This window comes from Canis lupus, chromosome X (assembly GCF_048164855.1).
Source record: "Canis lupus baileyi chromosome X, mCanLup2.hap1, whole genome shotgun sequence".
Taxonomy (NCBI): domain Eukaryota; kingdom Metazoa; phylum Chordata; class Mammalia; order Carnivora; family Canidae; genus Canis; species Canis lupus.
Genome location: NC_132876.1, coordinates 72,070,290 through 72,095,431, shown reverse-complemented (window position 1 = coordinate 72,095,431; position 25,142 = coordinate 72,070,290). Strand labels below are relative to the sequence as shown.

At 37.3% G+C, this 25,142-nt stretch overlaps 1 protein-coding gene across 5 annotated transcripts in view; it reads right to left on the bottom strand.

Moving 5' to 3' along the window:
- Window positions 1-25,142, bottom strand: part of OPHN1 (oligophrenin 1) — a 526,199-nt gene that overhangs the window by 31,669 nt on the left and 469,388 nt on the right. For all 5 annotated transcript variants that reach the window (XM_072817292.1, XM_072817295.1, XM_072817294.1 and 2 more), the window contains one exon: window positions 11,681-11,825. In XM_072817292.1, the coding sequence (XP_072673393.1) occupies window positions 11,681-11,825 (145 nt within the window). The remainder of the gene's footprint in view (window positions 1-11,680; window positions 11,826-25,142) is intronic.

The following is a 25,142-nucleotide window of genomic DNA, read 5'->3' as shown; positions in this document are numbered from 1 at the left end:
TAAAAAAGTCCTGCTATACTTTTTTTCATTAAAACTTTGGTTATGTTTGAAACTCTTCATAGTAAAATGTTAAAAGAAATGCAGGCTTTGGAGTCAGGTAGCCAGATCTGAATTTCAGTTCTGTTTATTTTATTTTTTAAAAAAGATTTTATTCATTCATTCATGAGAGACAGAGAGAGAAAAAGAGAGAGAGAGAGAGAGAGAGAGAGAGAGGCAGAGACACAGGCAGAGGAAGAATAAGGCTCCATGCAAGGAGTCTGACATGGGACTTGATCCCGGGACTCCAGTATCACGCCCTTGGCTGAAGGCAGGTGCCAAACTGCTGAGCCACCCAGGGATCCCCTCAGTTCTGTTTCTTATCTACTGTAGGACCTTGAGCAAGTTCATAATGTCTCTATACCTCAAGTTTTCTCCTCAGTAAAATGAGAATAATAATAGTACCTACTTCATGAGGTTGTAGTGAGGGTTACATAAGATGGTATACTTATTTCAATGCCTGAGACATAATAAATAACTCTATAATATAATTCTTAGTTGTCATTTATGCTATTATGCTCTAAGAGGGTAATGAGGCAAGAGTTTTTATGTGAGAAGGAAGGGCTATGTCTTGCTGTAAAGCATTTTTCCCCCAGAGAGCTTTCTTCTCCTTGAGAACCTGTCACCAATCACTGCTGCCACCATTATAGGGATAAGGGCCAAAAAGATTCCTTCTGTAGTTTTCCTACTCTGTACCAAGGTAGATATATAGCCCTGCTTGTATTATCCCTAGCACAAACGCCATCAGACTAGACCATTCAAACAAAATTTACCAAAGGCTGACAAACAATAGTAGGGGAATAAGCACAAAAAAGCCATATAACTAGATCATGTGCTTCCAGGATATGCCTTAAGGCAGAGGCCACCTGTAAACCTCCAGCATTTAGGAGTAACCTTAAGCATATTTACTCTTTCAGAACAATGAAGTGAACAGTGACATGAATTTCTTCTCTTGCGTGCTTTAGGCCCAACATTTCAGTTACATGTTTCTTTTTTTTTTCAGTTACATGTTTCTATTTGAATACTTTCTTCTAGGAGAAAGACCCTAGGAAATTTCATCCCTGCTCTACTTTAAAAGACACCACAGGGGTTAGCTATGCCCTACAGACCATAACAGCATTGTAATCATCTCAATACAGTAATGGAAGTCCAATCTCATGAAGATAATCCACATAAACAGTCTCAGAGAGGCCACTAACTTCCACATGGGAAAGGATATTTTCCTGACTCAAGGAAATAGGGAATGGAATGACAGCAGCAACTGTGACTTTGCAATGAGAACCTCTGCCAATGGAAACTATTTCTAGGTTCTGGAATATGCTGAATTATTATTGACAAAATGATAAAACAGTAATGATAATAATGACAGTGATGATAATGGTAACAGATATTATTATTTGAGTACTTTCTCTGTGTCTGGCCCTGCTGTAAATACTTCACATGGATTATCTCACCGTTATCTTCAAAATTACTCTATAAAGTAGTGAATTCTTATTAGTCCCATTTTATAGATAAGGAGTTTAAGGCACTGGGATGCTCAATGTCACAAAACTAATATGACAGAGCCAATTTTCAAAGTTTAAAATCTGTTTCCAGAGTCCACACTTTCTGAAGAGAGAGTTTATTCTTCCTATCAGGTAACAAAAATTTAGTATCATTCTCTTTCTTTAACCAGCCATCCATTTCCACAAGAAAACATATAGACCAGCTTCAGAAACTGCAGAAAACTGAGAATTAATCAGGATTGACAAGGAGACCTCACAAATAGGCAAGTAGCCAACTGGAAGCCTCTCTCCTATGTGTGGGTAAGTTATAGGGAGAAGTTTTGAGATGTAACATTCTATTGCAGCAGGAGAAATACATCAATTCCAATGAAAGTAGAATCATGAAAATAAGTGCTATGAGGAGGACAGTGATAATTCTGTCCAGATGGGCTGAAGATTATGTAAAAGAGGTACCATTTGAGTTGGGCTTTGAAGGATTATAATAGGTAGAAAAGGGGGGAAATGGAATTTCAGACAGAACAATTTGAAGGAGTGAAATTTCCTAGTTCACCCAAGAAAATGTAAAATAATAAAGTTTTGTGTGGCTTGAGCACAAGAACCAATTTTAGATGAAAACTGTGGGTAGTTGGAGATGAGGTTGTCCAGGGGGCTTGGGGCTGTATCATTAAGGCCATGAATGCCATGTTCAGGAATATGAGGACTATGGCTCTTTTTTTTTTTTGACAGAGAAGTGGCATTATCACATGTATTTTTAGAATATCACTTTAGGTTCATTATTAAAAATGACTAGAGAGACTAGAGGTAGGGAGACCAGATAGGAGATTTCTGATGACAAGGATCTAAATTAGAATAGCAGCAGCAAAGAGAGACAGATTCAAGGGATGTTGAAGAGTGGAATGGACAGTGCTTAGACATGTGAGCAGGAAGGAGTCCATGATGGTGAAAAGACTCACTGAAGTACTCTATATGAGGGGAATAAGAGGTTTGGGGGTAAAATAATGAAATGCTACTTGAAAAAGAACAGTGGTGAGTAGAATTGATTGCTTCTCAGAAGAGTGTTTAGATACCATATCATAGACAAATGAGTTCTGGAATGAGAGGATGCAAGTTACTGCTCTGTCATTGAGAAACTATGTGGATTGAGCAAACTACTTACCCTCTCTGAGCATCCAATGATTTCACTATGAAATGGATCTCAATTATGTACCTCAAGTGGGAAGTGATAAGAATTAAAGGAATATCTATTCACATCCACTAATGATGGCAAAAATTAAAAAGATAACAAGATACAGAAACAACCAAAGTATCTGTAACAGACGAATGAATAAACAAAATGTTACACACACACACACACACACACACACACACACACACACATATGAATATTATTCAGCCTTAAAAAAGAAAGCTATCCTGCCATTTGCAATGATATGGATAACCCTAGAAGACATTATACTAAGGGTAGTAAGGCAGACACAGAAAGAAAAAAAATGCATAATTTCATTCATATGTGGAATCTGAAAAACTCAAATACATAGAATTGCATTGCATTTGTAGATAGCTATGGGTAGTATGGACATTTTAACAATATTAATTCTTCCAATACATGAACATGGAATATCTTTCCACTTATGTTTTTCTCAATTTCTTTCAGCAATGCCTTCTAATTTTCAGTGCACAGGTCTTTAGTTCCTTGGATAAATTTATCCCTAAGTACTTTTTGATGCTATTGTAAATGGGATGGTTTTCTCAATTTCTTTTTTTTTGGTGATAGTTCACTGTTAGTATATAACCAAAGTTGATTTTGTATTCTGAACTTTGCTGAATTTGCTTATTAGTTCTAACAGTCTTTTGGTGGAGTCTTTAGAGCTTTTCTTTTCTTTTTTTAAAAATTATTTATCTATTTATTTGAGAGAGAGGCACAAGAGAACACAAGTAGGGGGAGCAGCAAAGAGAGAGGAAGAAGCAGGTTCCCCACTGAGCAGAGAGACCAACATGGGGCTCTGTCCCAAGACCCAGGGATCATGACCTGACCCAGAAGGCAGATGCTTAAATGACTGAGCCACCTAGACATCCCTAGAGTTTTTCCTATATAAGATCATATCATCTACAAACAAATTGTGTAATTTTTCTTCTTCCTTTCTAACTTGGATGCTTTTCTTTTTTCCTTTTCTTGGCTAACTTCTCTGCCTAGGACTACAGTATTATGCTGAATAAAAGTGGAGACAGGGGACATCCTTGTTCCTGATCTTAGAAGAAAAGCTTTCAGCTTTTCATCTTTGAGTATAATGTTAGCTGTGGGTTTGTCATATATGGCCTTTATGATATTGAAGTACATTCTTTCAGTACCTAATTTATTGAGAACTGTTATCATGAAATACTGTTGATAAATATGCTTTTTCTGGATCTACTGAAATGATCATATAATTTTTATCCTTAATTCTATCAATGTGATGTGTCACATTTATTGTTTTATTTATATTGAACCATACTTTTATCCATCCTAGAGATAAATCCCACTTGATCATGGTGTAAGATTGTTTTAATCTGCTGTTGAATTCAGTTTTCCAGTATTATGTTGAGGATTTTTGCATTTATGTTCATCAGGGATAATGGCCTACCAATTTTCCTTGTTTGGCTTGGTATCAAGGTAATGCTGGCCTCATAAAATGAGATATGGGCAGCCCCGGTGGCTCAGTGGTTTAGCACCGCCTTCAGCCCAGGGCGTGATCCTGGAGACCCAGGATGGAGTCCCACGTCCGGCTCCCTGCATGGAGCCTGCTTCTCCCTCTGCCTGTGTCTCTGCCTCTCTGTCTCTCTGTCTGTCTCTCATGAATAAATAAATAAATAAAATCTTTTTTAAAAAATGGGATATGATTGCTCCCACTTCTTTAAGTTTTTGGAAGGATTTAAGAAGGATTGGTATTCTTCATTAATGTTTGGTAGAATTCTTCAGTGAAGACATTAGGCTGTGAAGCTTTTATTGGTTGGGAGGTTTTCAATTGCTGATTCAATCTCCTTACTCAGTATTGGTCTGTTTAGATTTTCTATTTCTTTATAATTCAGTCTTGATAGCTTATATATTTCCAGAATTTTACCCATTTATTCTGGGTTATTCAATTTGTTGGCATTTAATTGTTCACAGTTGTCTCTATGATCCCCTGTTATCAGTTATAATGCCTCCTCTTTCATTTATATTATTTGAGTCTTCTCTCTTTTTTCCCCTAGTCTAATACATTTCAATTTTATTTGTTTGTTTTAAAAAACACTCAATTTCTTTGATTTTTTCTATTGTTTTTTTTAATCTTTATTCTCTTTATTTCCACAGTGATATTTACTTTTTCTTTCTTTCTGATAACTTTGGCCTTCTTTTTTTCTAGTTCCTTAATATGTAAAGTTAGGTTATTTCTGATCTTTTTTTTCTTAATGTAGGTATTTAACACCATAAACTTTCTTCTTAGAACAGCTTTTACTACACTGCATAAGTTTTGGTACAGTGTGTTTCCATTTTTGTTTGTCTCATAATTTTTTTTACATTTTTAATTTAAATTCAACTTGCCAACATGTAGTATAACACCTAGTGCTCATCTCATCAAGTGCCCTCTCCAGTGCCCATCACCCAATTACCCTATCCCTTGACTCACCTCCCAAAAATCCTCACTTTGTTTCCTATAGTTACGAGTCTCTTATGCTTTGCCTTACCTTCTGTATTTATCTTATTTTATTTTTCCTTTCCCTCTCCTTTGTTCATATGTTTTGTTTCTTAAATTCCACATATGAGTGAAATCATATGGTATTTGTCTTTCTTTGAATGACTTATTTTGCTTAGCATAATACCTTCAAGTTCTATCCCTGTCATTGCAAATGGCAAGATTTTATTCTTTCTGATTGCTGAGTAATATTCCATTGTGTGTGTGTGTGCGTGTGTGTGTGTGTGTGTGTGCATACCACATCTTTTTATCCATTCATTTGTTAAATGGACATCTGAGCTCTTTCCATATTTTGGCCATTGTGGATACTGCTGCTATAAACATTTGCCTCTTCAAATCACTAAGTCTGTATCCTTTGGAAAAATATCTGGTAGTGTACTTGTTGGGTCATAGGATAGTTCTATTTTTAACTTTTGAGGAATTCCTATACTGTTTTCCAGATTGCCTGCACTAATTTACATTCCCACCAACAGTATAAGAGGGTTCCCCATTCTCTGCATCTTCATCAACATCTATTGTTTCCTGAGTTGTTAATTTTTGTCCTTCTGACTGGTGTGAGGTGATATCTCATTGTAGTTTTGGTTTGTATTTCCTGATGCTGAGTGATGTTGAGAATTCTTTCATGTGTCTGTTAACTACTTGTAAGTCGTCTTTAGAGAAATGTCTGTTCTTGTCTTCTGCCCATTTTTTAAATTGGATTACTTGTTTTTTGAGTGTTGAGTGGTATAAGTTCTTTATGTTTTGGATACTAACCCTCTATCTGATATGTCATTTGTGAATACCTTCTCCCATTCCATAGGTTGCCATTTAGTTTTGTTGACTGTTTCCTTTGCTGTGCAAAAGTTTTTTTTTTTATCTTGATGAAGTCCCAATAATTCATTTTTGCTTTTGTTTCCCTTGCCTTCAGAGACATGTCTAAAAGTTGCTGTGGCTGAGGTTCCAGAGTTTTCTGTCTGTGTTCTCCTCTAGGATTTTGATGGATTCCTGTCTCACATTTAGGTCTTTTATTCATTTTGAGTTTACTTTTCTGTATGGTGTAAGAAACTGGTCCAGTTTCATTCTTCTGCACATGACTGTCCAATTTTCCCAACACCATTTGTTGAAGAGAATGTCTTTTTCCATTGGATATTCTTTTGTCAAAGATTAGTTGACCATAGAGTTGAGGGTCCACTTCTGGGTTCTCCATTTCCATTGATGAATGTGTCTGTTTTTGTGCCAGTACCATGCTGTCCAGATGATTATAGATTAAAAAAAAAAGATTTCTATTTATTTATTCATGAGAGACAGAGAGAGAGGCAGATACATAGGCAGAGGGAGAAGCAGGCTCCCCACGGGGAGCCTAATGTGGGACTCGATCCCAGGACCCTGGGATCATGACCTAAGCCAAAGGCAAACACTCCATCAACTGAGCCTCCCAGGTGCCCTGATGATTACAGCTTTGTAATACAGCTTGAAGTCTGGAATTGTGATGCCTCTAGCTTTGGTTCTTTTTCAACATTCTTTTGGCTATTCAAGGTCTTTCCTGATTCTATACAAATTTTAGAATTGTTTGTTCCAGCTCTGTGAAAAATGTTGATGGTATTTTGATAGGAATTGTATTGAATGCGTAGACTGCTTTGGGCAGCATAGACATTTTAACAATATTTGTTCTTCCAGTCCAAGAGTATGGAAGGTTTTTCCACTTCATTGTGTCTTCTTCAATTTCCTTCATAAGTGTTCTATAGTTTTCAGAATATAGATCATTTACCTCTTTAGTTAGGCTTATTCACAAGAATCTTATGGTTTTTAATGTGATTGTAAATGAGATCAACTCCTTGATTTCTTTTTCTGATGTGTCATTGTTACTGTATAGAAATGGAACTGACTTCTGTGTGTCAATTTTATATCCTGGAACTTGGAAAAAATAGGCTTTAAAACAAAGACTGTAACATGAGATAAAGAAGGACAGTATATAATAATACAGGGGAAAATCCAACAAGAGGATATAACAGCTGTAAATGTTTATGCACCCAACATGTTGTTACCAAATACATAAAACAGTTAACAACAAAGAAAGGAACAAATTGATAGTACTACAGTAATAGTAGGGGACCTTAACACCACACTTCTATCAATGGATGGATTATCCAATCAGAAAACAATAAGGAAATAGTTGCTTTGAATGCTACATTGGTCCAGATGGATTTAGCAGTTATATTCAGAACATTCCATCCTGAAACAGCAGAATATACATTCTTTTCAAGTACATGTGACACATTCTCCAGAATATATCATATATTATTCCAGAAGGCAAGTCTCAACAAATTAAAAAAGATTAAAGTAATACCATGCATATTTTCTTACCACCATGCTATGAAACTATGAATCAATCACAAGAAAAAATCTGGAAAAAGCACAAACACATGCTACTAAACAATGAATGGGTCAACCAATTGATCAAAGAAGAAATAAATTACATGGAAACAAAATGAAAAAGAAAACACAATAGTCCAAAATCCATTGGGATGCAGCAAAAGCAGTTCTAAAAGGGAAGCTTATAGCAATACAGACTATCTCTAGAAGCAAGAAAAAAATGTCAAATAAATGACCTAATTTTACACACAAAGAAGCTAGAAAAAGAACAAAACAAATCCAAAACCCAAGCAGAAGGAGAGAAATAATAAATAGAGTAGAAAAAAAAATATAGAAACTAAAACAAAACAAAAACCCTTATAGAACAGATCAACGAAACCAGGACCTGTTTCTTTGAGAAGATAAACAATTGATAAACCTCTAGCCTCACTCACCAGAAAAAAAGAGAAATTATTCAAATAAATAAAATCACAAATGAGAGAGCAGAAATAGCAACTACCACCACAGAAATACAACCAAATGTAAGAAAATATGAGAAACTATATGCCAATAAATTAGACAACCTAGAAGAAATGGATAAATTCCTAGAATCATATAACCTATCAAAACTGGAGCAGGAAGAAATAGAAAAGAATAGACCAATAACCACCAAATAAATTGAATTCAGTAATCAAAACCTCCCCAAAAAACAGAAGTCTAGGACAAGACAGCTTCACAGCCAAATTCTACCAGACATTTCAAGAAGATTTGATACCTATTCATCTCCAAATATTCCAAAATTTGAAAAGGAAGGAAAACTCCCAAATTCATTCTATGAGGTCAGCATTACCTTGATACCAAAACCAGACAAAGACAACACAAAAAAGAACCACAAACTGCTATGTCTGTTGAACATAGATGCAAAAACTCTCAACAAAATACTAGCAAATCAAGTATAACAATACTTTAAAATATTAATTCACCCACAATCAAGGGGGAATTTATTCCAAGAATGTAAGGGTGGTTCCATATTAGCAAATTAATCAATGTGATACATCACATCAATAGGGGAAAGGACAAAAAACATGATCATTTCAATTAATGCAAAAAAGACATTTAACAAAGTACCCATCCATTAATGAAAAAAAAACTCAACAAAGTAGGTCTGGAGGGAATGTAACTCTACATAAAGGTCTTATATGAAAAACTTGTAGTGAACATCATACTCAATGGAGAGAAACTAAGAGCTTTTCCCCTAAGATTATGACGAAGACAAGGATATCCACTCTCCTCACTTTTTTTCAACATAGTACTGGAGTTCTATCCACAGAAATCAGACAAGAAAAAGAAATAAATGGCATTCAAACTGGGAAGGAAGAAGTAAAACCTTTACTGTTTGCAGATGACATGATACTGTATAGAGAAAGACCTGAAGACTCTACCAAAAAAACTACTAGAACAATAAATAAACTCATAAAGTTGCAGGATACAAAATCAATGTTCAGAAAATTAAATACATTTTTATATAGTAATGAAACAGTAGAAAGAGAAATTAAAAAACAATTCTATTTAAAATTGAACCAAAAATAATAAAGTACCTAGGAATAAACTTAGCCAAAGAGGTGAAAAACCTGTACTCTGAAAACTAAAACATTAATGAAAGAAATTAAAGATGACATGAAGAAATGGAAAGACATTCCATGCTCACAGAGTAGAGCAAATATTATTAAAATATCTATACTTCCCAAAGCCTTCTAGAGATTTGAATAAATCCCTATCAAAATACCAGTGGTATTTCTCACAGAACTGGAAAAAAACAACCCTAAGACTTATATGGAACCAAAAAAGACCCCAAATAGCCAAAGCAATCTTCAAAAAGTAAAACAAAACATGGGGTATCACAATTCCTGTCTTTAAGATATACTACAAAGTAGGAGTAGTCAAAACAATTTGGTACTGGCACAAAAATAAATGGATAGATCAATGGAACAGAATAGAAAACTCAGAAATATATAATTAATCAATCTTCAAAAAAGGAGGACAGAATATGTAATGGGGAAAAGATAGTCTCTTCTACAAATGGTATTGGGAAAATTGGTCAGGTGCATTGAAAAGAATGAAACTGGACCACTTTCTTATGTCATACACAAAAATAAACTCAAAATTAATTAAAGATGCAAATGTGAGAACTGTAGCCCTAAAAATCCTAGAAGAGAGCACAGGCAGTAATGTCTCTGACATCAGCCATAGGATCATTTTTGTAAGTATGTCTCCTGAGGAAAGGGAAACAAAAGCAAAGATAAACTATTGGTACTACATCAAAGTAAAAGCTCCCACACAGTAAAGGAAACAATCAGCAAAACTAAAAGGTAACCTGCTGAATGGGAGAAGATATTTGCAAATGACATATCTGATTAAGGGTTAGTATCCAAAATATATAAAGAGCTTATAGGGGATCCCTGGGTGGCTCAGCGGTTTAGCACCTGCCTTCGGCCCAGGGCATGATCCTGGAGTCCCGGGATCAAGTTCCACATCGGGCTCCCTGCATGGAGCCTGCTTCTCCCTCTGCCTGTGTCTCTACCCCCCACCCCTGTGTGTGTGTCTCTCATGAATAAATAAATAAAATAAAATAAAAAAAGAGCTTATATAACTCAATACCTAAAATCCAAATAATCCAATCAAAAATGGGCAGAAAAAGGAACAGACATTTCTCTAGAGAAGACATACAAATGGCTAACAGGCACATGAAAAGATGCTGAACATCACTCATCTTCAGGGAAATGCAAATCAAAATTATAATGAGATATCACCTCACCATTAAAAAAATGAGATATAACCTCAAATCTGTCATAAGGGCTAAAGTTAAAAATATAAGAAACAAGTATTGGAGAAGATATTCAGAGAAAGGAAATACAGTGCACTGTTGGTGGGAATGTAAACTTGTACAGCCACTGTGGAAAACAGTAAGGAGGTTCCTCAAATAATTAAAAATAGAACTACCCTATGATCCAGTAATTATGCTGATTATTTATCCAAAGAATACAAAAACACTAATTCAAAGGGAAACATGCATCCTTATGTTTATAGAAGCATTATTACAAAAAAAAATTGTGGAAGCAGCTCAAGTGTCCTTCGATATATGCATGGATAAAGAAGATGTGATATATATATATATATATATATATATATATATCAATGATACTTATCCATAAGAAAGAATGAAATCTTACCATTTGCAATGATATGTGTAGAGCTAGAAAGTATTATGTTAAATGAAATAAGTTCCTCAGAAAAAGACAAATACCATATGATTTCTCTCATATGTGGAATTTAAGAAATGAAACAATATAGTAAAGGGGAAAAGAGAGAGAGAGAGAGAAAGTAACAGATTTTTAACTATAGGGAATAAACTTTTGGTTACCAGAAGGGAAGTGGATAAAATAGGGGGAATGGATAAAATGGGTGATGAGAATTAAGGAGTACATTTGTTGTAATGAACACCAGGTGTTGTATGTAAGTGTTGAATCACTACATTGTACATCTGAAACTAATATAACACTTTATATTAGCTATTTTGGAATTAAAATAAAAGCTTAATAAATAAAAGAATACTTTATTGCTTTAAAAATGCTATGAATCATCTGAGATTTCAGTAAGTCATAATCCTTATGCTGGAAAAGGATCTGGCTATATTGTTGATGGCTGCTGAAGGTTGGGCTAGCTGTGGCAATTTCTTAAAATAAGACAATAATGAAGTTTGCTGCATTGATTGAATTTTCTTTTCACAAGCCATCTCTTTAATATGCTATGCTGTTCGATGGCATTTTATCCACAATAGAATTTTCAAAATTGGAGCTGATACTCTCAAACTCTGCTACTGCTTTATTAAGTAAGTTTATGAAATATTCAAAAACCTTTTTTGTCATTTGAATAGTCTTTATAGCATCTTCACCAGGAGTAGGTTCCATCTCAAGAAACCACTTTCTTTGCTCATCCATATGAAACAACTCCTCATCCATTGAAATTTTATCATGAGATTGCAGGAATTCAGTCACTTCCAATTTTATTAAGAAGCTAAGGAAATATCTTAGTACTGACCTTCACTTTCATCCACAGAAGTATAAAAAACTGTTCTTTCCCGCAGCAAGCGCTTTGAAATTGTGATTGGTTTGTGCCTTCTTGCTGTTACTCGAGGCGGAGGGACTGGGGGTGTAGCACTTTCCTCAGGTGGACCCGAATAGATCTGTAAAAGGAGAATATTTTCAGGAAACAATTAGAAAGATCAAGTTTTTGTTTCCCTAATGCTAACTACCAGTTGGTGCCCACCAGCACTACATCTAGAGTCTGCCATAGCAACTATAGTATGACAAAAGAAATTGGGATTTTTAAAATCACTCCAGCTACCAGCAAGTTTTTAGAAGTCTCCTATCATGTTTAAGACACAGGACCTGGCACATCACAATGTGGAGGAAAGAATTCAGACAAAAACTGCAATATCAGTCCCAGATTTTTCACTTACTGCCTAGGCAAGTCACCCCCTATCTCTGAGCTTTAGACTCCTCATCTGTAACATAGGGAGAGTACCACATACCTCCCAATGTGCGATGAGAATCAAGTGAAAAGGGTACTCAAGGTACATTGTATGGGTAGGAGTAGGGTGTAGATAGTTACTAAAATGCACCCAATATTTCTGAAAGGATACCAAAGAAACTAGTTAGATTGTTTGCTTCAAGATAGGAATAATGAGTGGCTGATGAAAGGATGGAAGAAACTTCTTTCTCATTCTTATATAATTTGATCTTTCAAAATTTCATACCATGTACGTATTACTTATTCAAAAAAGGGCAAAAACAAAATGTGTTATACGTTGTAAAAAGTGCTGGACAAATGAGGGAGAAGTTATCATTACAATTTTTTTAAAGCAGGGTCCATGCCCAGCACGGAGCCCAACATGGGTCTTGAACTCACAACCCTGAGATCAAGACCCAAGTTGACATCAAGAGTCAGATGCCTAACCAACTGAGCCAACCGTGCAACTCTAATGATTACAAATTTTATATAGTATCTCAATATGTATTTGAAAATCTTTCTTGTCTCTGGAGAGACTGAACTTTTGGCCAGAGTGCACATTTTGAGAGGATGCACACATGGTGAGGAAGGAAGGGTACAATTTGGTAGTGCGATAATAAAATCAATCCCAGGGCAGCCCCGGTGGCTCAGCAGTTTAGCGCCGCCTTCAGCCCAGGGCGTGATCCTGGAGACCCAGGATCGAGTCCCACCTCGGGCTCCTGGCATGGAGCCTGCTTCTCCCTCTGCCTGTGCCTGTGCCTTTCTCTCTCTCTCTCTCTCTCTCTCTCTGTGTGTGTGTGTGTGTGTGTGTGTCTTTCATGATTAAATAAATAAAATCTTAAAAAAATAAAATAAAAAAATAAAAATAAAAAAAAATAAAATCAACCCCAATGATTGGTGCAAAGAGAAATGTCAGAGACCAACATTTTATCAGGCTCCATAGTCATAGAACTTACAAGGAAACTCTGTGTAAAAGCTGAGCAATGATAGAATGTAGTGCAAGCACAATCACAAGGCAATACATGTCTCAATGTCTCATGGTATAGGAAAGAGAGAGTATGACATAGTAGCAAGCAGATAAGCTTTGAGGCCATCCAGTTTCACAATCATTAGTAATAATATTCTAAATAACTACTATTTTGTGAGAATATGCTTATGCACTATAGGAGTTGTAAAGAATGTCCCTTGCTATTTATCAAACACACCAGGGCCTTTGCACTGAGTGTTTCATCTACCTGGAGTGCTCTTCTTCCAGGTATCTATCTATATAGCTTGCTCTCTTAATCGTAGGCTATAATCAAATATAATCCTCTCAGTGAGTCCATCTAAGTGAATGTATCTAAAATTTTAATACACCTTCCTGTATGCCTCCTATCCCCCTTCCCTAAGTTTTTTTTCTCCTTAGCATTTATTACTTCCTAACAAGGCATATTGTAATTACTTATTTTGTCTTTGTGTCTGCCACTCTAATCTACTGTAAGCTACATGGAAGTACATTATCATGTTCACTGCTAAATCTCCAGCAACTAGAAGACTGACTGGAATTGCCGGGTCAAAAGAAAAACACATTTAAAATACTGTTATAAAAGGCCAAACTGTCCTCTGAAAAGACTGTAACAGCTACTTCCACTTTTAGCCAAGATAGCACAGAAAGTATTAGGTTTGCATCTTCTGCCAGTAATAATTTAAAAACTAGAAAAAAAAACCCCACATAACAATGGGTTTCAAGGCATTGGAAATCTGGCAATGAAAGACAGTGATCCATGAGAGACAGGAAAAAGAAATGAGGTGAGCCTCATGATATTCACAGTTTACAGCCTGGAGATAGTCTGCAAGCCATAATATATGGAGGGAAACTCAGAAGGAGCCCATCAGTCTGTTTAAGTTGAGGACACTGAGTTGCAAGTATGGAGAGGGCAAGAAAGAGAATTTTTCAGGGCAAAATATCAGAGAGAAGATAGCTGCACAAAGAGCTCTGAAGAGCTGCAGAGGTCCTCTTTAAGACTTTAGATGAGTAGGGATCAATACTTATGTGTGAGGAAAAAACCACACAATTGAATTAAAGGGACAAATTACCTAGGATCACACAGTGTGTAGAAGATTTCCTGTTCTCACCAGGCACAGTGGAAAATAAAATAATTAAGTGCTATGGGTGTTGGGCAATGCAGATGTGGGGCATGCAGGCAGCTGGACAGATCCAGCAGCAAGAATGCTGGGTTGCGACATGGGTGTCATCTTTCTTTTGTCTTACTGTTGGTGTTTATCAGTATAAAACTCCCTCTTAGAACTTCTTTTGCTGCATCCCATAAGTTTGATATACTGTTTTTCCATTGTGATTTGTTTCAAGATTTTTAAATTTCCCTTTTGATTTCTTCCTTGACCCATTGGTTGTTCAGTAGTGTGTTGTTAAATTACCATATATTTGTGAATTTCCAGTTTTCCTCCTGTTATTGATTCCTAGTTTCATAGCATTCTATAACTTTTTTTTAAATTTTTATTTATTTATGATAGTCACAGAGAGAGAAAGAGAGAGGCAGAGACATAGGCAGAGGGAGAAGCAGGCTCCATGCACCGGAAGCCCGATGTGGGATTCGATCCCAGGTCTCCAGGATCGCGCCCTGGGCCAAAGGCAGGCGCCAAACCGCTGCGCCACCCAGGGATCCCTAGTTTCATAGCATTCTAGTCAGAAAAGATACTTGGTATGACTTCAATCTTCATCCATTTGCTAAGGCTTGTTTTGTAACCTAGCATATGATCTATGCTTTATTTTATTTTTTTATAATAAATTTATTTTTTATTGGTGTTCAATTTACCAACATACAGAATAACACCCAGTGCTCATTCCGTCAAGTGCCCCCCTCAGTGCCATCACCCATTCACTCCCACCCCCCGCCCTCCTCCCCTTCCACCACCCCTAGTTCGTTTCCCAGAGTTAGGAGTCTCTACGTTCTGTCTCCCTTTCTGATATTTCCCACACATTTCTTCTCCCTTCCCTTATATTCCCTTTCACTATTATTTATATTCCCCAAATGAATGAGAACATACAATATTTGTCCTTCTCCGATTGACTTACTTCACTCAGCATAATACCCTCCAGTTCCATCCACATTGAAGCAAATGGTGGGTATTTGTCGTTTCTAATGGCTGAGTAATATTCCATTGTATACATAGACCGCATCTTCTTTATCCATTCATCTTTCGATGGACACCGACGCTCCTTCCACAGTTTGGCTATTGTGGACATTGCTGCTATAAAATAGACCTGCCCTATGACCCAGCAATTGCACTGTTGGGGATTTACCCCAAGGATTCAGATGCAATGAAACGCCGAGACACCTGCACCCTGATGTTTATAGCAGCAATGATCTATGCTTTATAAAGTTCCATGTGCACTTGAGAAAAATGAGTATTGCGTTGCTGTTATGCAGTGTGCTATAAATGTCTGTTAGGTTCATTTTGTCTGAAGTATAATGCAAGTCCAATATTTCTTTATCGATTTTCTGTCTGGATTGATCTACATGCATGGTTGTATGAGGGGTATTAAATTTCCCTACTATTATTTTTAGTTGCCTCTCTCCCTTCAAATTTGTTAGTATTTACTTAATATATTTCAGTGCTCTCTAATGTTGGGTGCATATATATTTACACTTGTTACATCCTCTTGAAAAGTAGACTATTTTATTATATAATGACTTTCTTTGTCTCTTGTTACAGTCTTTGGCTTAAAGTTTACTTGTTTCATGTAAGTATAGCTATCCCTTCTTTCTTTTGGTTTCCACTTGCTTGGTATTATCTTTTACCATCCCTTTATTTTGAGGCTATGCATGCCCTTAAAGCTGAAGTGAATCTCTTTTAGGCAGCATATTGCTGGGTCTTATTTTTAATCTATTCAGCACTCTATGCCTCTTGATTGAAAATTTTAATCCACTTATATTTACATAATTATTGATAAGGATTTACTAATTCTATCTTAATAATTGTTTTCTGCCTCTTTTATAATTCTGCTGTTCCTTTCCTCTTCTCTTGCTGCCTTTCTTCTAGTGAAGTGATCATTTTCTGAACTGGCATGTTTTGATTCCTTTCTCTTTATCTTTTGTGTATCTACTTAAAATTTTTGCTTTGTGGTTACCATGAGGCTTCCATAAGCAAAAATACCAATATAACAATCTCTTTTAAGCTGCTAACTCTATCTTTGATTGTATACAAAACCTCTATCATTTTACACCTCCTCCCATATTTTGGTTTTGATGGCACAATTTACCTCTTTTTATATTGTGTACCTATTAACAAATTATTGTTCCTAAAGTTATTTTAACAGTTTTGAACTTTAACATTTATATTAGGGTTACATAGTTAACATACCACCATATTACAGTATTAGAGTGTTCTGAATTTGAATATATACTTACTTTTACCAGTAGATTTTATATTTTCATATATTTTTATATTACTAATTTGAGGCCTTTCATTTCAGCTTGAAGAACTCCTTTCAGTATTTCCTGTGAGGCAGGTCTAGAGTAGAACTCCCTCAGCTTTTGTTTGTTTGGTAAAGTTTTATCTCTCCTTCATTTCTGAAAGCTGACTTTTCCAGGTAAAATATTCTTGGTTGGCATTTTAATTCTTTCAGCATTTTGCATATATTAACCAACTCTCTCTTAGCCTGAAAGACATCTGTGGGAAATCTACTGATAGCTTTATAAGGTTCCTTTATATGTGAGTATTTTTTTCTGTCTCTCTTACTGCTTTGAAAATTCTTTTATTTTACATGATGATCATGATTTCATGATTTTCGTTTTACATGATGTCTTGGAGAAGATTTTTTCAGGTTGAAATTCTGGAGTGCTTCTGAGCTTCATAAATCTCTCCCCAGATTTGAGAAGTTCTCAGCCATTTCTTTTTTTAAAACTTTTAATTCCAGTATAGTTAACATACACTGTTATGTTAGTTTGAGGTGTACGATGATTCAACAATTCCATACACTTAAATCTTTCTTTATAACTGTTTATTAATCAAAACAATTCTAATATTCAAGGCAGAAATCTGGACATTATTATCCTTGTATTCTCCCTCTTCCTCATAGCTCACATCCATTTACTCACCAAGTTCTGTCAATTATTCTTCCTTAAACTCTCTAATATATCCTCTCTGTTCACTACCACTGTCTTGGTTCCATGTCTCATTATATCCACCTAATATTATTACAATGATCTCCTGTTTTTCTGTGCCTCCTGTCACTTTTTCCTTTAATATGTCTACCAAAGTATGGATTGATTGACCTTCATAAATTCAAAATATAATTGTGCTACGCCTCTGCTTAAAATATTTCAGTGACAACTCACTATTTTTGGGATAAATTCTAAATTCGTTAGCACACAGGTGTTCCATAATCTGGCCACTGCCTTCAATCTCCAGTCTCATCTTCCACTATTTCTACATTCATACTATACTACAGCAATACTGAAGTATTATAGTTTTTACATATCATGTTTTCTCACTCTTGTGTATACAGAATTCTCTGTGCTTATAACACTTCTCCCCGTTATGGCAGAGACTGCCAATTGCTTCTTAGTATCTATCCTCTCTTCTTGCTTTTACTCTTAGAAGTCACTAAGTTTTAGTTGCTACCCATGCCTACATTTTCTAGCCTACCTTGCAACTAAGTAAGACCATGTACTTAAGTTTTAGATAATAGAATACAAGCGAAAATAAATGTATGCAAACTTCTGGATCATGATTTAACAAAGAAATTGTCTTTGTTCCATTCTATCTCTTTTCCCCTTCTCTTTGGGTGATAATGAAGACCGATGTCTAGGACCCAGAGATTGAGGCCAAGTGGTGAAGATGGCAGAACTGCCCCACAAATTTTGGACTATTTATCTCTGGACTTCTCCATGAGAGAGGTAAACTTTTCTCTATCTTATTTATGTCACTGAATTTGTGGTCCTCTTTGTTATAGGTTAGTCTGTACCTTAATTAATCCACTCCTCTTTGATTTTCAGAACTCAACTCATGCATTACCCAGTGTACGAAGCCTTCTCTGACTCTCAAAAAGAGATATGATCCCCTTCCATGTGCTCCCATAGCATCTGATATGTATCTTCATCACAGTAGTTAGTGTACTATATCCTGTGTGTTAGATGGTCCAAATTCTCTGCCAGTATCATGAGTTTCATAACAATAAATATTTTTGTCTCATTCATCTTTAGAAGCAACAGCCCTACTAGGGCACCAGACAAAAGGTAGGGGCTCAATGGCAGTTTTCAGAATTAATAAATGAATCTTGGCTGCCATACCCTTTAAGGCCTATTAAATAATAAAGCCTATTCTCCTTTATCCCTTCTACAACTGCAATTGGGAAAAGACAGCATAGCATAGAGATTAGAGTCAGCTTTGAGTCATAATCACTTGTGTTGGAGCTTTACAACTTACTGGCTAAGCAACCTCAGGCAAAGTATTTACACATAGTTTAGATACTGACACTTGAGGCTCAGTTTGAATTTTGCATCTACCTCATAGGGTTGTTGTAATTATTGAATAAGAGAATGTATGTAAAGAGCATAGTCCCAACATGTTAAACACTCAATAAATAATAACTATTCTATTAGCAACCTAAAAAGGACTTAATCCCATATTTCCTTGACATGGGTGATAAGGTGCTGGGGCAGGAGGGAAGTTGAGATTGGAACAATAAGGAGTGAAGTGGCTATGTGCTACACAAATCAGGGGATGTGAACTTGTTGGGTCTTTAAGGTCTCTGCCAGATTAAATGATTTTATTTCCCTCTTCCAGTAACACAAATTAGTCGCTTCTCATTTACAAAGCTTCTTACTCATAGCCTATTCTTTAAGGTATTACCCAGGCCCCAAGATGGATGTAGGCTCACCAACTCCTAGGGTTTATAATGACAGATTCCAAGTTTACCTGGACAGGATGCTTTCTATAGTCCCTGTCTCCTCCAAATAGACTAAGGCATTGGTTGGGAGCCTTTTGAGACCAGTTCTACCAATGTTCCAGTAGGCAGAGCTCAGAGAAGGTGCTTGTTAGGCTTAAATTCACGCTCTCTAAAATGAGAAAAGTCTAGAAAAATAGAGAGGACATTTCCTGTTGTGTAGCCTCTCTAAAATTAAAACATGACTTTTACAATCCTACAGTCAACATGGATTGCAACATCCTCCCCAAAGCTGGCCTACAGATATAAACTTTGGAGATAGGCTTTAATGGGGAAATACTGGAAATTACTGTGGTAGGAAGAATCCACCACCTCTCTGTTCTGTGGGCCCTCCAAAGGTCTCATTTCACATCTCTTTTTAAATGAGCTTTAACTTATGTGTTATTGCTATTCCCTTTGAGAAAAGAAATGGAGTAAATGGTCCTGTTTGCTCATTCAACCCTGGCCACTTTGGTCTCTTAGCTGTTCAACACACCAAAAAATTTCTGCCTCAGGGCCTTTGCACTTGGCTGTTCATTATTCTAGAAGCAGTTCTTCCCCAAGATATCCACCATAGTTTGTAGCCCTAATTTATTCACTTTTTTGCCCCCATACTATATTATATTAATATAACCTTCTATAAGATGACAATCTCTTACATTGTTTTATTTTTCTTCAGGGCACTTATCACCCGGCAAACATCAAATTGTTTATCATTTGTCTCACCCAACTAGAATATAAGATTCATGAAATAAGGAACTTTGTTTTGTTTATAGATATATACAATAATAATTTAGTAAGTATTTATTTAACTAATGGATATTATTAGCTCTTTGAAAGTAGAGCTATAAAGTACAGATTAACTAGTCACCCTCAGAAGGAAATCCTGGAAAAATTTCCATAGTTTCTCTTATGAGAAAAGAGAGATGATGGGCCCATGATTACTGGGATGATGTACTTTTGGGAGCCCAATTTTTTAAAAGGTTTTATTTAATTATTTATTTGATATAGAGAGAGCATGAGCATGGGAGAAAGAAAGAGAGAGAGAGAGAGAGAGAGAGAGAGAGAATGATCAGGGGAAAGGGGAAAGGGAGAAGGAGAAGCAGACTCATGGCTGAGCAGAAGGCCCAGTGCAGGGCACGATCCCACACCTGGGGATCATGACCTGAGTGGAAGGCAGACATTTAACTGACTGAACCACCCAGATGCCCTGGTAGTCCAATTTTAATGAGGGGAATACTTTTAGAGATGAATGGAGTTAACAAAGGTACAAGAAAAGAAACCTAGTCTGCTCCACTCAATTCCCTGTCAACTTCTTGAGTATCCATGAAAAGACATTCTAACCATGTTCTCAGAAAGGAATAACAGTATACCCTTTGAAGGTAGAAGAAACAAATCCTAAAGAAATGGGAAACTCATAGTGCATTCAGCTGTCCTAGAGATGGATGGGGACAAATACCAGACAGCACAGAATACAAAAATAGCTCCTTTGTATCTCATGCAATCAGTGCAAAGGAGGAAGTGACAGCAGTGGCAGTAAATGGCATAAATGGTAGGACCAGCTGCTGACCTAGAAGACTGATTACAAAATGGCTTTGGTGGAACAAACTTTTCCCACGTTCAAGCCATGGGTCAGAGCTATTTTTAATGATCAACTCCTATACAGTGCTTACTATATATCAAGCAGTTTTAAGCATTTGTATATATTAAGTCATTTATTGATTACACAAATCACTTTCTCTGAAATTCGAAAGGGAATTTAGGGCAAAATGACATGAATGCTCATCTAGCACATTAGGGTAACCACAGAATAAATCCATCTACCTACCCCTTTTCATAGGATTAAAAGAGGAGAGAAAAATAGGCAACATAAATGGAAAGTTGGAGAAGCTATCACTAATACTTGAAAGGAAATAAGCCCTTACTTTCCCCCTCTTCAGGAAACTGGAGTGGCTCTTCTATACGTAAAAAATCAAGCTGGAATTATTTTTTTAAAGATTTTATTTATTGAAGAGGCGGGGCAAGATGGCAGGACAGTAGGATCCCTAAGTCACCTGTTCCCACCAACTTACCTAGATAACTTTCAAATCATCCTGAAAACCTATGAATTCAGCCTGAGATTTAAAGAGAGAACAGCTGGAATACTACAATGAGAAGAGTTCGTGCTTCAATCAAGGTAGGAAAACGGAAAAAATCAATAAAGAAGCATCCAAGGGGGAAGAGCCCCCCGAGGAGCCCGGATAAGGCCGGGCTGCAAGAGTCTCCAGCACAGGAAAGCCCAGTCCCGGAGAAGCAGCAACTTTACTAATGTTCCCGGATGGAAAGGCACTGGCAGGGAACTTGGGCAGGATCCCAGGAGGGGCAGTGGAGCCCCCAGGTTCCCGGGGTCACTAACAGAGGAAGTGCACTCTGAAGGAGAGCATGCCACACACCATGGACCATGGCGGTAAAGGGCTGGAGCGCCGCCCGCTGGGGACTCGGGAGCAGCTCAGGGAGTGGCTCTGGGCGGAGGGGGCTGCGCCGCCCCGAGAGTGCAATTCCAGCAGCATAGGCCCCGGAGCTCAAGATGCCGGTGGACACAGCCCAGGATCCAGTGCTCCCCTTGGAACAGGCGGAGGCCTGGAGGACACAGGACAGCGAAGAGACTCCTGCCCCCAGGCGGAACCGAGCTGTGCAGATCAGCGCACTGCCCCTGGAATCTCCAGGCCCCTGCGGACCAGAAGACTGTGGTAGATACTTCTGGAGCTGACTCTAGGGCTGGAGAGCTGGCCGCTGCCACTGTGGTTGTTGCTCCTGGTGTCACCCTGTGCCTGGGACAGAGCAGGGCCGCCAAGGAACAGGGACCTCACAGGATAAACAGCTTCCACTGAGCCCGGCACGTGGAAGGGGTGGGGCAGCTCTCCTAGGTGCACACACCTGAGAATCAGCACAGCAGGCCCCTCCCCGAGAACACCAGCTGGAAGAACAGGGGAAGAGCATGTTTTTTGTTTGTTTGTTTGTTTGTTTTTAGATTTTATTTACTTATTCATGAGAGAAACAGAGAAAAAGAGAGAGGCAGAGACACAGGCAGAGGGAGAAGCAGCCTCCATGCAGGGAGACCGATGTGGGATTCAATCCCGGGACTACAGGATCAGGCCCAGGGCTGAAGGCAGTGCTAAATTGCTGAGCCACCAAGAGGACCCCTGGAAGAGCAAGTTCTTAACCAAGCAGTGCTGGAAAGCTCCAGGGGAAGTCGAGGGACTTACAGTATATAGAATCAGAGGATTATCCTCCTTGTTTTGTTTTCTTGTTTGTTTGTTCCCCCCATTTTTCCCTTTTGCCTTCCTTTTTCCAGTACAACTTGTTTTTAGCCACTCTGCACTGAGCAAAAAGACTAGAAGGAAAAACTCACAAGAGAAAGAACTAGAAACAGTACTCTCTGCCACAGAGTTACAGAATTTGGATTACAATTCGATGTCAGAAAGCCAATTCAAAAGCACAATTATAAAGCTACTAGTGGCGCTGGAAAAAAGCATAAAGGATTCAAGAGACTTCATGACTGCAGAATTTAGATCTAATCAGGCCGAAATTAAAAATCAATTAAATGAGATGCAATCCAAACTGGAGGTCCTAAAGACAAGGGTTAATGAGGTAGAAGAGTGAGTGAGTTTTAGAAGACAATTTGATGGTAAGGAAGGAAGCTGAGGAAAAAAGAAAAACAATTAAAAGATCATGAGGATAGGTTAAGGGGAATAAATGACAGCCTCAGAAGGAAAAATCTACGTTTAACTGGGGTTCCAGAGTGTGCCGAAAGGGACAGAGGACCAGAAAGTGTATAAAACAAATCATAGCTGACAACTACCGCAACTTGGGGAGGGAAACAGGCATTCAGACCCAGGAGATAGAGAGATCCATCCCAAAATCCATAAAAATCATTCAACACCCAACATTTAATAGTGAAACTCACAAATTCCAAAGATAAAGAGAATATCCTTAAGGCAGCAAGAGACAAGAAATCCCTACCTTTACCAGGAGAGGTATTATATTAACAGTAGACCTCTCCACAGAGACCTGGCAGGCCAGAAAGGGCTGGCAGGATATATTCAGGGTCCTAAATGAGAAGAACATGCAGCCAAGAATACTCTATCCAGCAAGGCTCTCATTCACAATAGAAGGAGAGATAAAGAACTTTCAAGATAGGCAGAAACTGAAAGAATATGTGACCACCAAACCAGCTCTGCAAGAAATATTAAGGGGGACTCTGTAAAAGAAAGAGGAAGTCCAAAGAAATAATGCACAAAAACAGGGACTGAATAGGTCATGATGACACTAAATTCATATCTTTCAAGAGTAATTCTGAACGTGAATGGGCCTAATGATCCGATCAAAAGACACAGGGTTTCAACTGGATAAAAAAGCAAGATCCATCTACTTGCTGTCTACAAGAGACTCATTTTAGACCTAAGGACACCTACAGCCTGAAAATAAAAGGTTGGAGAACCATTTACCATTCAAATGGTTCTCAAAAGAAAGCAGGGGTAGCCATCCTTATATCAGATAAATTAAAGTTTATCACAAAGACTGTAGTAAGAGATGAAGAGGGACACTATATCATACTTAAAGGACCTATCCAACAAGAGGACCTAACAAATGAATATTTATGCCCCTAATGTAGGAGCTGCCAAGTATATCAATCAATTAGTAAGGAAAGTTAAGACATACTTAGATAATAATACACTTATACTGGGACTTGAACATTGCATTTTCTATAATTGACAGATTTTCTGAGCACAACATCTCCAAAGAAACAAGAGCTTTAACTGATACATTGGAACAGATAGATTTCACAGGTATTTACAGAACTTTGCATCCAAACGCAACTGAATACACCTTCTTCTCAAGTGCACATGGAACTTTCTCCAGAATAGACCACATACTGGGTCACAAATCAGGTCTTAACCGATACCAAAAGATTGGGATTGCCCCCTGCATATTTTCAGACCATAATGCTTTGAAACTAGAACTTAAACACAAGAAGAAGTTGGAAGAAATTCAAACATGTGGAGGTTAAAGAGCATCTTGCTAAAAGATGAAACGGTCAACCAGGAAATTAGAGAAGAATTAAAAAGATTCATGGAAACTAATGAGAATGAAAATACAACCATTCAAAATCTTTGGGATACAGCAAAAGCAGTCCTGAGGGGGAAATACATCACAAAACAAGCATCCATCCAAAAACTGGAAAGAACTCAAATGCAAAAGCTAACCTTGCACCTAAGGGAGCTGGAAAAAAATACAGCAAATAGATTCTACACCCGGCAGAAGAAGATAGTTAATAAAGACTCGAGCAGAACTCAATGAAATAGAGACCGGAAGAACTGTGGAACAGATCAACAAAACAAGGAGTTGTTCTTTGAAGGAATTAATAAGATAGAAAAATCATTAGGCAGCCTTATTAAAAACAAAGGAGAAAAGACTCAAATTAATAAAATAACAAATGAAAAAGGAGAGATAACCACCAATACCAAGGAAATACAAATGATTTTAAAAACTTATTATGAGCACCTATATGCCAAAAAATTATGCAATCTACAAGAAATGGAGCATTTCTGGAAAACCACAAACTACCAAAGCTGGAACAGGAAGAAATAGAAAACCTGAACAGGTCGATAACCAGGGAGGAAATTGAAGCAGTCATCAAAAACCTCCCAAGAAACAAAACTCCAGGGCCAGATGGCTTCCCAGGGGAATTCTATCAAACGTTTAAAGAAGAAACCATACCTATTCTACTAAAGCTGTTCGGAAAGATAGAAAGAGATGGAATACTTCCAAACTTGTTCCTTGAGGCCAGCATCATTCCAAAACCAGACAAAGACCCCACCAAAAAGGAGAATTATAGACCAATATCCATGATGAACACAGATGCAAAATTCCTCAACAAGATACTAGCCAATAGGATGCAACAGTTCATTAAGAAGATAATTAACCATGACCAAATGGGATTTAGCCCTGGGATGCAAGGCTGATTCAACTTGTAAAGCACTCATTCTGATAGATCATATCAACAAGAGAAAAAACAAGAGC